A 15,839-nucleotide genomic window follows, 5' to 3' on the forward strand; every position below is an offset into this window, starting at 1 on the left:
CTGAGCGCCATGTTCTCAAGTACCCTCAAAAACCTGCACTAACTCCTTTTTTTTAAGAGACCAAAATGCATATCCACACAGAGCTACAGCTTTAACAATAGGGGACACGCGGTACCGTGGTTGGTTGTGGGGCTATGCTACAAGCTGGAAGGTCGCAGGTTCAAGTCCCGATGAGGTCACTGGATTTTTTCTTTTGACCTACTCCTTCCAGCCGCACTAGGCCCTGGGGTTTACTCAGCCTCTAACAAAAATGAGTACCAGGAAATTAAAGAAATAATTTTCCTGGGGAGTAAAGCGCGGCCGGCGCGTAAGGCTGACAACCTTACCGCCATCTTTGAGCCGATTGTCTAGGTAGTGTGGGACCCTCAACCTCTCACACACCTTATGGGCCTTCAAGGCCTGGTACAGGGATAGCTTTACTTTTTTTTTTTTTTTGTATGACTGAATCTTTACGTTTTTACAGAGAAAGGAGGAGACAAAAGATTCCTCTAAACCAGGCAGCAAGCAAGTTGAATTTAATTTAATTTAAGTAATGTGAAAAAGGATGCACTGTCTTCGCTCGCTTGGAAACCGGGATTGCGGGTTCGAATCCCATTCAGGGCATGGATGTTTAGTTTGTGTGTGTGCGTTTTTCTGTCTTTGTGTACAGGTAGAGGCCTTGCGACGAGCTGATCACCCGCCCAAGGGGTCCTACCGAACGTGTAAGATCTAGAAAAACCGAAGTGAACTGAGAAGTTCATGGAGGTAGGCCTAGGCCCATTGGGGCTGTAGTGCCAAGGGGGGGGGAGAAAAAATGTGAAAAAGGAACTGTATATTCCAGGTTCGAACTACACGAGTTTTCTAAATATCTTCTATGCAATTTGCGTCCATATTTGAAACTTATGTTTATTTACTACAGATGCATACACATTGTTGACAGACATAGGTTCTATTTCTGAATAAGCTAATCACCAATAGGCCCTACGTATGTGACACTATACAAAGGCTTCATCCTAGATGTTCTGCCACATGTTTCGTTGTATGCAGCACAGCCAAAGCAGTTTAAAATTAACGTTACGGACATTAAAGCTATGTACGAGTAGATGAAGAAAGGTACTGGCTTCTGTTCTTCGCACCGTCAGTTTTATGGCCAAAGAACAGGCATCTATGTCACACTTCTCTTTGAAGAACAAAAGTGAGGTAAGCCTTAACAAAAATGACAATTTCCAGGTATTCTTATTTCAGGAGATGTTACGTGATTTTACTTATTAACAGAAACCGAGAAATTTCTATACTCACATAATTGTTAATGTCATTTCTCTTTTTCCGTTGTTTGCAAATAGAGGAACGATAGACAAGGCAACCAGCAGCAATTGTCCGGCGTGAGTTGAACCATATGATCTTAACGTGTGAAAAGACACGTCAGTAATGACAAATTTAAACGCTCTAATGAAATACACAACCACTTCTAAGTACGCCAAGCAGTCGCTGTACACAGCAACACGAGTTAAGATTCACGTTAAATTTACACACTTTTCTGAATGACGTTGGAACTTTTGTGTTGTTAAAAGCAGCCTGCAAAGCAAATGGGCTGTTATGTGCTAAGAATTGTAGATTTGTCTATTCCTTTAGTTTCTTGATCATCTTATATTCATATGACAGTATACAAAAGGTAAAGCTGTCCCAGTAACAGGCCTTGAAGGCCCATAAGGTTCTGAGACGTCGAGGCTCCCACATTTTCTAGACAGTGGACTCACAGAGGAAATGAGGTTGTCAGCCTTACGCGCCGGCCGCCCTTTACCCCACAGGAAGATACCTGGTACTCATTTCTGTTAGAGGCTGAGTCAACCCCAGAGTCATTGTGCGGCTGGCAGGATTAGGTTAATTGAAAAAAATCAGTGACCTCATCGGGAATCGAACTCGCGACCTTCCGGCTTGGTGTATAGTGCCTCAACCAACACCTTACCGGGTGCCCCATATGACAGTATATATACTTTGTCTGTTGTTTGCTAGGCAACGCGACAAAAAATTTGTGCGGGTTCTCGGATTTGAACGAATATTTTATTGAACAGTCACTCTCTTACATTCGCAAGTACAATTATTCTCAACTTATAACGTCATCAGACGTTTCCTCTTCACTATTACAATTTTTTTATTGCCAGTGGGGTGGGACTAAGTCCCTTGTACTGCGGCCACTTCTGGCCTATTGTACCATCCCCCGATGATAGGTGAGGGTGATTGTGAAGCAATTGGCGGAATGAAGTTTGGCAGGGGAAACCGAAGTACTCGGAGAAAACCTGCCCCAGCGCCACTTTGTCCACCAGAAATTCCACTTAACCAGACCTGAGATCGAACCCGGGCCGCCGCGGTGAGAAGCCAGTGACTAACCGCTTGAGCTATGGCGCGGCCTAGGACTGACTTACTTTATAACCTTGGAAGCGCACACGTTGGAAGTGTCCACACATAAGGGATTTCGCTGGGGCCCCACATCGCGTTCGTGATGAACGTGATGAAGGTTTTGTTCTGTATATTGGCATCGGTAACATATATATATACACACGTATTTAGTTTCCGGATTCAAATCTCGGCCGGAGATCGGCTATACTGACTGAGAAACTGAGACTAACCTCTTGAGCTATGGCGCGGCCGCACTGTTACAATTACTTGAACGGCTGATCATGGTGAAGTGTCTTCTGCACTGCTCCGAGCTCAACTGTCCTTAGTCCCTTGTCGGATACGAACTCACTCCTGCTAAAGTCGAATAAGAACTCTTCTGTTCTACTCGAATAAGAACTCTCTCCTACTACAGTCGAATATATTTTCTACTGGTCTCTAGCCGACGTTGCACTCGGACTGAATAAGGAATAACTTGTCGAATGGTTAATTTCTCCCGCTGCTATGCAAACGCTAGCCGTTAGTGTGGGAGCGTAGGAAATCATCCCTGAACTCCTAAACCATTCCGGCTTTCTGGCAGCACGCCGCAATATATATATATATATGAATATTTGGCTCGTTCTCGTGGTGATCGCTATTCGCATGAGACATCATTTATATATTCCTTAGACTTGTTCGTGTATAATGAATATGATACTGATATTTGAGAATCGGCTCTCCTTATTCTGAGCTGGATTCGAATATGCAAATGTAACTTAAAACAGATAACAACTGTGTTCCAGGCGCCCCCAAATTCTTGGTTCGGCACTTTGACATGAGTCACGGCTCCATTACCATTGTACAAGAAAACAACAAGATTTTCTAAAAGTTGATAAAAATTACAATCCATTACTGTCCTTCAGTTTTAGCTATTAAGATGAATTAAGTAGATTTCCTTCACCTTGCATACTTCGAACTAACTGCATTCTTTTATATTCCGCTTATAAGGAAGTGGACAAATCATATCCGTAAAATCTATTTACTCTGCAAACCGGAGTATTTCATACCTTGCGTAGGGAACCTTACGGAAGAGAACCCCTGTGTATGTCTGAACTTATGGCCGCGCCATAGCTCAAGCGGTTAGTGGCTGGCTTCCCACCGCGGCGCCCCGGGTTCAATCCCGGGTCTGGTCAAGTGGTATTTGTGGTAGACAAAGTGGCGCTGGGGCAGGTTTTCTTCTAGTACTTCGATTTCCCTTGCCAATCTTCATTCCACCAATTGCTCCACAATCACCCTCACCTATCATCTGGGGCTGGTACAATAGGCCAAAAGTGGCCGCAGTACAAGAGACTTGGGTCCCCCATACACACACAGTTTGGCCTTCCGATCGACCTTACAGGCAAAACTGTGACAGTTTGGCCTCTCCCTTTCCTTCCCCATACACACGCAGTTAAACCGGCAGGGTTCATGCCACAGTCAGTCTTCCAGCCTATGTTGCCGAGTGCGGTGCAGTCTTGTTTATTTGTTAAAACATGTCTACAGTTGATGAACTGTTTGCATATGCAGCTATCGCGTGTGTATTGCTAAAAAGAAAGAAACGCAGACGCAATTTATGGACCAAACAGTGGTTAGAAAGAAGATATCATTTCACTCGCATGGATTTGCTTCAAGAACTTAAAATGTTTTCCAAAAGACTGGAGCAACTACCTGTATATGGATGAAAGTACTTATCTGGAACTGTTAAGTATTGTTTCACCATACATAAAAAAAAGATATGAACATGAGGAAAGCAATCACACCCAATGAAAGATTGACAGCAACGCTTCGCTATCTAGCTACTGGAAGAACCCTTGAAGACCTGAAATTTTCTACTCGTATCTCCCCTCAAGCACTGGGAAGAGTGATTCCTGAGACCTGCGAAGCAATTTACAAAGTACTGAGGAAGTATTGCAAGGTGTGTAAGTGAAACAAGTTTCTTCGAACATTTGTACTTTTACTACATAGGATATGAAAAGTGAGGGTAACTTTATAAATACATGAAGATAAATAAATTGTCATGGTACACACATTAAAAACATCTCTCATGCCTAACAGTTACTACAGCCCAGGGAGGAGTTCAAGAATTAAAGTAATATTGACCCGCGTCTCTAGTAGTGACCCATGCAATCATCGTGGCTGGAACCCGAAGAGATATTTGACTAAGGGCCAAGAGCATAGTATGCTCCAGTACCGGTACTGATTGAAGAGCATCTAGCAAGCGATCCAAGCTCTGCTTCAAAAAGGGCGTCATTTATTAATTTCTCTGCATAAATGCTTTGTTCATTATTTCCTAATGCTCGTAATTTGGCAGCGACATATTTTGCAAATAAATCAAATTTGTCCTCATTTTTCACTTGAGCCAGTCGATCACCATCTGCCACAAGTATCTGACCACTCGCAGGCAGATTCTTTTTACGTTTGAATGTACAGCCGTAGGAAGAGATGTCTGGACCAGTGCTGATGTTTAGTTCTGCACTTTGGTTTGAAACAGAGGAGTGCGCTGAAATGCCTGGAGAGGCTGACTTTTGTGTAATTTCTTGTTCTGTTTCTTCTAAGTCCTGTAAACAACAAAACACAAAAACATAGTTACACCCCAAGCATGTTAATCTCCCTCTCTCTGTGTATATGTGTCTCAGTGCCTTCTGTCATCTGTTTACAGTGTCCTACATCACAAGAGGAGTGGAAGAAAGTTGCTAAGGACTTTGAAGTTAGGTGGCAGTTTCCCAACTGCATAGGAGCCATGAATGGAAAACGTGTGGCTATCACGCCTCCTCCAGGGGCTGGAGCATTCTTCTTTAACTATAAAAGTTTCCAGAGCCAATTATGAGTTACTATACTTCAGTTTTGGATCAAATGGCCGTGTGTCCGATGGTGGAGTTTTTCAAAGCACAGACTTTTACAGGACACTCGAAAGTGGGAGTTTGAATGTGCCAAAGGAAACAATTGTTGCTGGGAGAAATATGCCTTTTGTTCTTGTAGCAGATGATGCCTTTCCACTGAGGAAAGACATCATGAAGCCTTTCAGCCGTAAAGTAAACACACCAGCCCGTAAGATATTCAACTACCTTTTGTCTAGAGCTCGGCGAAGGATTGAAAGTGTTTTTGGTATCATTGTGGAGAGATTTGCGGTATTACAGAAACCCATCTCTATCATAGATTTGACTAGCGTCCGCCATATTGTTATGGCATGTTGTGCCCTGCATATTTTTTTGCGCAGTAAGATTCCGAATTAGTACACACCATTGAAGGGTTTGGATGATGAGGATTTTGAAACTGGGAATGTTACGCCTGGTTATCGCTGCAGTCAATTTATGGATCTGGAAAGACGACAGCGGTGTTTTCCTACCCAGGATGCGAAACTTGTAAGAGAGTTGTTTTTGGAGTATTTCAACAACGAAGGAAAAGTTCCATGGCAAGATAAGTTCTGTTTTCAAAAACAGTACATTAAGGCAGAAGGCTCTGATTCCGTACACATGCATAGAATTATTTAGTGTTTAGCATTGTAATCTATAATTGTTAACATGCAATAAAAGTTTGATTTTTAATTACACCACTTACCTCCGTATCACTAACAAGACTTGAAAACCCGTCCAAGGCCTCTTCTTGGTCTACCAGGAACAATAAATTTTTGTAGTACCACAATTTCGGGACATAGAGGTCTTCGCTACTCATTCCAGATTTCTTAGCCATCAATACTTTCTTCCGTTCCTTCCTGAAACTGCTTCGTAGATTGTTGATCTTTTTCAACACAGTTTCCTTCTTAGCTTGGGGGTCAATTGTTTTTATTTTTTCCGTCAGTGCTAAATAAGCATTCTCTTTCATCTCACGGTTGTGGTATTCTTCGCTCTTCACCTTCCAAATGCAAGGATGACCACGAAATTCTTCGATAAACTCCACTAAAAAGTCCTTCGAGCATGTTGCCATAGCACAAAGTTTCAAGATACCACGAGAAATGACCACAACGCGAAACAATACTGAAGAACACGAGACAGCAGCAGCAACTGAGCGATTGGCCTGCCGGTATCGTCACACACGTACGTTCCGCCTGTCACGTGCTACATCCTGCAGGCAGAACTGACGGGTTTCCTACGGGCCAAGAGTTCTAACGATTGGCCGGCCGGCCGCACCACACACGTCAGTTTTTCCTTTCAGTCTTCAACTGTACAGACCGAACGGGAGGCCAAACTGTGTGTGTATGGGGGCCCTTAGTCCCACCCCACTAGCAATAAAAAAAAGTCTGAACTTGCCACCGTCATATGAATACCGGAAGTGGTTTGAAAATTGAACCTTCTATTGATAACGCAATGTTCCACATCACTAGCTCAAGATGGCGCACGCGCGTTCCCAAAACATACTGAGTACCGGGGCTCTTACTTCTCAAGCCTCATCCTTCTAGAAATGCAGAATGGCTCTTCAGTGTAGGGACAGAAGTAAATGATGATGATATAACAATTCAGTGATTCATTCAGTTTATTGTTAACTTACGCGCTGACTCACCAGTCTAATGGCCAATTGCAAAGTCAGCACGAACGTTAAAACGAACAAACTGACACGACAGAAACAAAGAAATTAATATACTTTACGTTGTGACAATAAAAATAACAAATAATTTTTAATTGATTAGCACAAATCAAGTTCAACAAAAAGAAGAAAGTATTTATACGCACTTCTTTCGACTACAATTAAACCACTAATATGATAATTTAATAGATAAGGAAGTACCGCAGCTAATATGAAATATGATCAGTTTTATGAATATATCAACATATCTACAAAGAATATGAGCATCTGAAACCCATCTATCAGAAGAACAATGTTTGTAGGAAGCACGAAAATTGGAAGGGGAAATTTTCGGAGGTACCGAGTGGGAACTCGAAGACTTCTCTCTCTCTCTCTCTCTCTCTTTAATGCTCTACACCTCTTTGGACCTTGGCCACTTTTCAGTTTCTTAATCCTCTACACAGTCAGTAGGACTCCTTAGAAAGAGGACCAGGCCGTCGCAAGGCCACTACCTACACACAGAACAACACAAACACAGAATAAACCCACACAGACATCCATGCCTCGAGTGGTATTCGAACACACGACCCCAGTGTTCGAGTTGGCGAAAACGGTTCGTGCCTTAGACCGCGCGGCCACTCTTATTGGCACTAGAAGACTTACAGTTTCCAAAACTGGACAGAATTCAGAAACGAGTTGAGCTTGATTAAGGAACGTAAGGCGTGAAGCCCTAAGCAGTCGGAAGCATCAGTGCAACTGTAATGGACATGGGGAACAGGGTGACAGTAACTTCCGCTAGATGCGTTCCAACTTGTTGACACAGGCAGACGTAAAGAAATTCCAAATAACAGAGGCCCATTCTAATTTAGATCTGAGGTGAAATATAACGTCGGTAAACAGTCAAGGGAAGAAGAAGAAATTGTTAGAATGTGAACAAGACTCGGAAACTTTACAGACTGTTAGAATGTAGTCAATATGATGATGGAAATGAAATTTTAAGTCAATAAAGGCTCCCAGGCCTTTAGTAGTCAATGTGGGTTTGGACTGTAGGGGATTCACAAAGTTCAAATTCAGACGCAACGTGTTACTTTTCCATGTGAAAGAAATAATTCTGGTTTGTTAGCACTGAGCTTCCGAAGTCAGCAGTGCACTAACCTCGTCTAGAATCAATATCAGACGTAGGCTGAGTGGAGACCAGTCTCTGTGGGACTGAATAACACGAAACGTTTTCGTGTCATCAGTGAAAAGAAGACACCTACAGTGCTTAATTACATTTCATAAGTCATTAATTATCATATTGTAAAGTAGAGGCTTCAAATCAGATCCATATAAAACACTATCACAGAATAACAATTCACTTCAATTAATTTATTACAATATCATTTAATAATAATAATAATAATAACACGGACTGGAATGAGGTATATACCAGTTTTACTGTTGGACCGACCATCAGTATAACTTCATCCAAATTCAAGCCTCAAGGTTTCGACTGGTGAAGCAAAAAGAAGGACATGCCAGGAACGGGTTTTATGAGAAGTCGCCGCCGTGCTTGTGCGCTTGTGGCCAGAAGATGCAGCATTTCCTCAGACCTTCCACGTATTACACTCAGCATGCTCTTGTATGTTCAGCGCATCCAGCCTATGCTAATCCAAACGACCTTCTTTCTAACCACGCTTTACACTTTAGAACTACCATTATCGACGTCCAGTTAAAGGCCGACTGGAATTGCAGCCGGGAACTAACAAGAAATTACAAATAGTACTCGTAACGTTATTCCTGTACTTGATTATGTAGTTATGCACCATGCCGTGAAGACACGTGAGAGTGGAGATATCTCTCCATCTACTTACGGCTCTACAGCCCTTTGTTGGACCTTGGCCGCTTTGTCAGTTTCTTGATCTTTACACACAGTCTGTAGAACTCCTTGGGCACAAGACAGCATAAACACAGAATAAACACACACACATCCATTCTTCCAGTATGATTCGAACCCAGGTCCCGGTGTTTGAGCGGGCGAAGACAGTTCAAGCCTTGGACACTGTGATTGGAGGAGTGGAGATATAGCTTCACCAGTCTTGACTTCAGAACTAGATGGAGGTGAGTGATCAGCTTAACGCCCCTGTCGCTTTGACCTCCTAGGGTAGAGTCCCGCGTGCCCATTTGGCTAGGAGGCTTGATAGGCTCCAGAGCCGGTGTAGACTATATGGAGAAGAAAAAATATCTTGCCCCTTCCGGGAATCGAATCCTGGTCGTCCAGCCCGTACTTAGTCGGCATGCCGCCTGAGCTATCCGTCTCCTGTTATAAATAATAACCGTGGCTAAGATTTTGACTTCATGCTACTTGCACGTTATGTCTGACATAAATAAAGAACGGAACCTGTGTTGAGGTCTGTAAACATCACTAGTTCCGCAGCTTAAAGTCCTGAGCGGTGTGATGTGCAGATGAATGAAATGTTGTGAAATTTGAAAGTTCAACTTCGTGGTCTCAAACTCCCGTCATTGTAATCTAAACTGAAGAACTTAATTACGACCTCAACTTCATTGTCTAGGATGAATGAATGAATGTCTAAGGGGTAGGCCTTCTCGGCCCTTGCACCGCGACCTACAGTGGTCTATTGTGCTTCCCCTTTTGATTATCCCCTCAACTTCATTCGAAGCGCAGGATTTTGTACGTGGGGGCGTCGAAATAGTCACTTGGTTCCATAAAGTATTGACCCAAGTGACGCAATCTTAAATAAGCTAAGGCCTCACATTCGCACAGGATACGTGTGGCTGTATCATTTTCTTCTTGGCACCTCTCACAAGTGGGACTATCACTTAGTCCCTGTTTGAAGAGGTGTCCTTTAAACTTTAAGGTGATAGTGTCCTGTAAGTAGTCCCACCACCCATCATAGCTGGTTCCTGTTTAACTTCAACAGTTCCTTCGCTCTTTTAGCAGAGGGTCCTCCTATGAGTCCCTTTGCATGCCTGAGTCCAGTCAAGGAATTCTCTGGGACAGTGACCTATGCGAAGAGTGAAAGCGCTGTGCCCAAGAATTAAGACTGGACATTACAATGTTACGTCTGAAATTGACTTTTCTGTGATGAAATATTCAGGCGATGACGTAGTGTGAGTGCACGTCTGAGCTCGTACACAAACATGTTTTCCAGGATTATATGGCTTTAAATATCGCTAAGGTTTAGCAAACGGAAAAGCAAATATTTCATAGAAAAATTGTAGAAGTTCATGGCCAAACAGCGGGCTCTTGTAACATGTTAATAAAATGTAAGATTTGAGGCTTTCACGGCGGTGACTATGAAGAAAGCAGTCTTCTGGGATTTGGCACCGTGTATATGTGGTGTTAACCGACGTTTCGGAGGAACGTATCGCCTCCATCTTCAGGGTAGAAGAAAAAATATAAGAAATCTGCAAGCGAAGAGACCGTGAGAACTGCAGTCTGCTTTTACCGGTTCTCACGGTCTCTTCGCTTGCAGATTTCTTATATTTTTTCTTCTACCCTGAAGATGGAGGCGATACGTTCCTCCGAAACGTCGGTTAACACCACATATACACGGTGCCAAATCCCAGAAGACTGCTTTCTTCATGTTAATAAAACTTCGCGTCTCATAAAATGCAGTGAATTTCTTGACTAACTGAGCGACTTCACAGGCCCTCTGTGTGAAACTTGGATCGGACTATTAGCTTCAAGGATTGTGCTCCACGAAATTGGTTTATTGTTATTTATATATGTATATATTTTCTCAAATCACCTTTAATGACTGATCTGTCCATTGATTAAATTGCTGCTGGTCCTCGCCAGCACAGTAATTCATATTTTCAAGCCCCATCGGGAACCATGGCCACGTTTTTATCTTTTCAAGACTTTTATATGTTTTGAAATGCGGCCTCCTCTTGAAACAGAGGAGGAGGCTGACTGCATTTCTTCAAAATAATATATGTATATATATATTCTGTTCATACCTCGCAGGAGACACATTCTGCCTCCACTACTAAGAGCAGCGATTAATGTTGTTGGTAAAGGCAAAGCTCTCCCTGTGCTCAACTAACTAAGCACTACACTATGAAGGCGTATGGGGAGTGGATGTATGGATTCACATTTTCTTGACCTCGACACTAGCTGGTGGTGAGTGGTCAGCGTCATGCCCCGGCCGCTTTACCCCAGGGGAAAGAGCCCCCGGTACACATAGGATAGGAGGTTGAGAGGACCCTAGAATCGGTCTGGACGACGTGGAGAAGAGAAAATTCTTGACCCAACCGGGACTCGAACTCCGACCTCTTAGGTCGTCCAGCCCGTAGCCAGTCGCTATCCGGACTCCTGTTAATGTTGTTGAGGGGGAAAGAACGCTGTTCACTGTGAGAACCATACGAAGCACCCAAATGCAATCTGTGGGCAGAACGCAGAATATTAGTGTGTTAAAGCAGGATGTACATATAGGACTGCCGGGCTTTAAGGGCTTGATCGTTGTCTTCGTATTCATGACCAGCTGATTTTTGTAAGCCGGTCATAGTGGCCGCGCACTCTAAGGCATGAACTGTCTTTGATCGCTGTGACGCTGGGATTATGGGTTCGAATCCAACTCAGGACATGGATGTTTGGTGTGTGTATGGGTTGATTCTGTGTTTGTGTTGTCCTGTGTTTAGGTAACGGCTTTGCAACGAGCTGTTCACTCGTCTAAGGAGTCCTACCGTCTGTGAAAAACGATTACGGAACCGAATAAGAGGCGAGGGCCCTGAATGAGCTGGAAGAGCCACTGAAAAAAAAATTTTAATCGAATTTTCTCTTAACGAACGACTTTCAAGGAAATCTTTCCTTTCGCAAAACGACGATTTTGTGAAGATAGCTTATACAAATTAATTTTGAAAGTAGACAAAGGAAGAATGCACATAATCCTACAGTAGTTTAAGTAGGAGAGCGAACCGCATTCAGCCTGTAGTTTGGTGTATTATCGTAGTTCTTTACGTTGTGACACTTGTTGAAAATGCTCAAGATCTGTGCCAATATGTACCTTACATATGTTAGCAGGAAACAAAAACCAGAATTGTGTCTTCCGCGTGTCAACACGTCATAATTGCGTTGTTATTTTTACCCATTCCTTGCACTAAGTGAATGACTGTGGTGTGATAATTTTTTACTTATCGCACACCTCAGAAGCGGCGATAACAGTCAACGCAGAAACAGAAGTATTCTTAAAAAAAAAAAACCTGTTCCAATATCTCTTTTGCCACCACGAATTCAACATGAGGTCTAAACGCCTGCCCCACAATCCTAAGCTATGGCATGGCCTTCATCTTTATTTCTGCAGTCTAGTCTTGTTTTTTGTTCATGTATTTGCTTGTTTTTATTTATTGTTTAATTAACGAATCTGGCTATAACGCAGTTTATATAATTGTATTTATATGGGACCTCATTTATTGTTTATTGTTTAGTTGACGATACTGTCAATAGCTCAGATTACGATGTGTCGGCTGGTAGGTTTAGCAATTAATAAAATATTTGCTGTAAGACTTGAGGTTTTTACAGCCGTCTTCTGGAATGTCTGCAGTCTGCAGCCACCTATTCACGCTGGTTTCTCACTCGCGGATTTTTCTACCCTGAAGATGGAGGCGGTATGTTCCTCCGAAACGTCGGTTCACACGGCGCCACATCCCAGAAGACGGCATTCTTCGAAATATTTGCTGGATGTGGAAGGAAGCAATCATAGCCTATTTTGAAGTACTACTCCGGATTTCTTTTGGGAGGGGGGAGTGAAGAAAACGACGAAGTACTTCAGTCAGGATAGCAGGTATCCGGGACAAGAATAGAACCTGGGTCCGCCGAATACAAAGAAGCAGTTATCCACGCTTTGCCGCGATGTTCAATAACACGACGGAAACTCAAGTTGTCCATCTAATTAAGCAAGAGAACTACTGAATGAACATCTAAATCGAGTTAACTTTGCTGACATTACATCATTCATATCTGTCACCGCTGTTCTCGTTGCCGGATCACATGTCCGTCGAACGGAATGTGGCTGCTGTAGTAACAGAGTTCCAGTTAGCTGTACGTTGCGCATAAGGGATAAGTCCAGTTTTTCTCGGTATGATGTAGACGTCGCGTAAACGTGTATTAAGATTCTGATGTCCAGGCATTGTTCAAAGACACACATTCATAGCTACAGAGAAAGATATTTTTTATTCTGTGACTTTTGCATTAGGATATGCCTAGAAATGGAACCATAAAGAAAGTCCGAGGAGTGCCATATTAATTGGTATTACCCAGCGTCCTGCACGGCGCCGTGAAGTGAAGGAAGAGTGGAGGTAGAGTTCCACGTATTCTGAAGCTTGGCACTAGGTGGAGGTGAGTGGTCAGCTTCACATTGCAACCATTTTACCTCTGCGTAGGATATATCGTTATCCAGACGACACGAGGGCCGGTTCCGAACGTGCTGGAGAAGAGAAGATTCTCTGCCCCCGCAGAAATCGAACTCCGGTCGTCCATCATCGCTTTACTAATAGTTACCCGGTCTCAAATTGACTAATGTTTGGATAGTTTAGTTTCATTCAAAGAATTAATCATAGGGCTATATCGTGTTCATGGTCCTCAATTTGGAATACTGTATCATTAGTATTAGGCCTAATTAGCTTAATAAACTGCTTCAAAGTTTACGCACCTGCTTTTGTTATTCGCTGTAGTCAACAAATCAAATAACTGCAAAATAAATTAACACAGCAATTAAGCTATAATTTGACAGTGGCATCGTAGCTTATTTTTGTAACCCTTCAAAACGCTTCCGCCGAATCCATTGCCCCTTTCAGGTCATTTGTACAGGTTAGAACAGAAAGTAGAAGGAAAGAGATAATATGATAGCTGATGAGACGAAGGACAATGACGAGGAAAAGAAGGAAAAGGAGACGAGAAAGTAGAAGAAGGGCGAAGGAAGGCAAGAAAAGGGAAGATGAGGAGAAGGGGAAAGAAGACAATATAAAGTAGGAAGAAAATGGGAATAAAGAGAAGGAAATAGAAAAGGAGAATATGAAGGAGGAAGAAGATGGGAACTTAAACATGAAAGGAGGAGGAAAAGAAAAGAGTTAGGATGAAAAATGAGAAGCTAGAAGGCTGAAACGTGGTACAGCATCCACACTTCTGCTTGCTTGTCTTCATAAGGGTACAGTTGTACGTTGTAAGAGAGGCACATATATTTAAACAAATGTTATTATTCTTGAAGAGTGTGAAGCCGTATGGTCTGGTAGACGTTTGGAGGAACGTACTGCTTCCATCACTCTTACTTGCTGCTTGCTTCCTGTTGCTCTTTGCTTGGCTTAATCTTCGAAACTGAAGAGGGAAGCCAACTCCTACCAGACTACATGGTGACACACCCCAGAATGTAGTGTTCCTCATAGTCACGGCATGAGAACCTCAAATCCAGCATTTATTGGTGTTTTTCTCTAGTCTAACCCGGCACGAAGCGATCAATGCAATCCAAGCACGTTTTCTGTCGTTGAACTGGAGTCTTGTCCCTTCAATTGGAGATGGGTTTAGAAGTTTTATCTCCCATATAAGTTGGCTTAACGTTTAGGGCAGTTCTTTTACGTAGGCTACCAAGTCCTTTTTTCTTCAGGGGCGGGGGGGTGCGGGTGGGGTTTGGAGGCTTGAAGAAAAGCCGAGACCCTGCAATGGCGGGTAGCGTCTGGGGGCCAGAGGGTGGAATTGCAGCAATTCTGCGCAGACTCCATCACATACCCCTTGCATGCTCCATCTAATAACCCGTCCTTCTCTCCACCCCGCCCCCCTTATTCACCCCCTTCCTCTTTCCTCCAAATCATCCAACCCATTTTTGTTCTAGTTTTAGAGCCTTTTTTTTTTTTACTTTCTTTTGAAATAAGGAGCCTCGCACACTTCCTTCCGCGTAACCTACAATACCGCCTTTCGTGTAATTCTTCCTACCATGTTTCCTCTCATTCCTGCCTACAGTTAATTTCTATTTCGTTATTTCTCTGATAACAGTTGAGAAGTGTGCACTGCAAGCGGCAGAGTAAGAATGCAACATTTGCAACTTGCAGATTTCTTAGAAAAAACAAATCTGCGTCCACAAATAATATTCCCGAATGTTGCGGTTGAGTGAACAGCACTTCTGCTTCTTATTCGAGGGGTCCTGAGAGCAAATCACAGCTCGGGAACTCACTGATTTTCTTTTGTGATTATCGCCTGCCATGCCAGCCAATGCCGTTATAGTATTAGGACATGGCCGTTTGTATTCTACCCCCTTTCCAGTTCTTTATTTGCTAATCATGCTATCATTTAACGCTATATTCTGGGCAAGCGACAATGTCGTGAAATAAAGGTGAAGGTAGAACCGCCCTTGTGCTTAATTAAACACCACGCCATAAAGCCAGGACCTCCGCACTAGATGGAGGTGAGTGGTCAGCTTCATGCCTCGGCCGCTTTACCCCCGGGGAAACAGCCCCAGAGACGGTCTGTACGCTGTTGGGTAGAGAAACATGTCTTGCCCCTGCACGGTATCAAACCCCAACCGTCCAGCACTTTCTTTTCCTGTGGCGCTACAGCCCCAATTTAGGCCTAGGCCTACCTCCATGAGACTCTCAGTTTCACTTCGGTGTACTAGATCTTACACATTCGGTAGGACTCCTTGGGCGAGTGATCAGCTCGTCGCAAGGCCTCTACCTGTAGACAAACACAGAAAAACGCACACAAACAGCCATGCCCTGAGTGGGATTCGAACCCACGATCCCGGCTTCCGAGCGAGCGAAGACAGCGCATGTCTTAGACCGCTCGGCTACCGTGACCGGCTACCGTCCAGCACTTAGATCATCATTATGCCGAGTGAGTCATCCATGCTCCTGTCATTAAATAAACCACGAATATAATAAAATATAAAAGCAATGTCGGCTCTGAATAATTTATACGTAAATTATGTTAGGGCTTCAAAACATACAGTTCACAATAA

General features: G+C 43.2%; 2 protein-coding genes across 4 annotated transcripts in view; one reads left to right on the forward strand and one right to left on the reverse strand.

The window, feature by feature from the left end:
• Positions 1 to 5,911, forward strand: part of LOC111870281 — a 60,054-nt gene extending 54,143 nt beyond the window's left edge. For 2 of the 3 annotated variants that reach the window (XR_004513637.1, XR_004513638.1), the window contains exon 2: positions 5,051 to 5,911. Coding sequence is in view for 1 of the 3 variants with exons in the window: in XM_023862421.2 (XP_023718189.1) it covers positions 4,127 to 4,306; positions 5,051 to 5,218 (348 nt within the window). In the remaining 2 variants the exon portion in view is untranslated. Of the gene's footprint in view, positions 1 to 4,109; positions 4,307 to 5,050 lie in introns of those variants that run through there. The other variant, XM_023862421.2, reaches the window with a different exon arrangement.
• Positions 4,305 to 6,508, reverse strand: LOC111870274. Its single transcript, XM_023862409.2, has 2 exons — positions 5,950 to 6,508; positions 4,305 to 4,949 (listed from the first exon to the last, which is right to left on the reverse strand). Exons 1-2 carry the CDS (start codon positions 6,313 to 6,315, stop codon positions 4,551 to 4,553), a joined length of 765 nt encoding a protein of 254 aa, XP_023718177.1. The 5' UTR covers positions 6,316 to 6,508; the 3' UTR covers positions 4,305 to 4,550.
• Positions 6,509 to 15,839: the final 9,331 nt, after the last annotated feature.

The sequence above is a fragment of the Cryptotermes secundus genome, unplaced genomic scaffold, assembly GCF_002891405.2.
Source record: "Cryptotermes secundus unplaced genomic scaffold, Csec_1.0 scaffold1314, whole genome shotgun sequence".
NCBI classification, from domain to species: Eukaryota; Metazoa; Arthropoda; class Insecta; order Blattodea; family Kalotermitidae; genus Cryptotermes; species Cryptotermes secundus.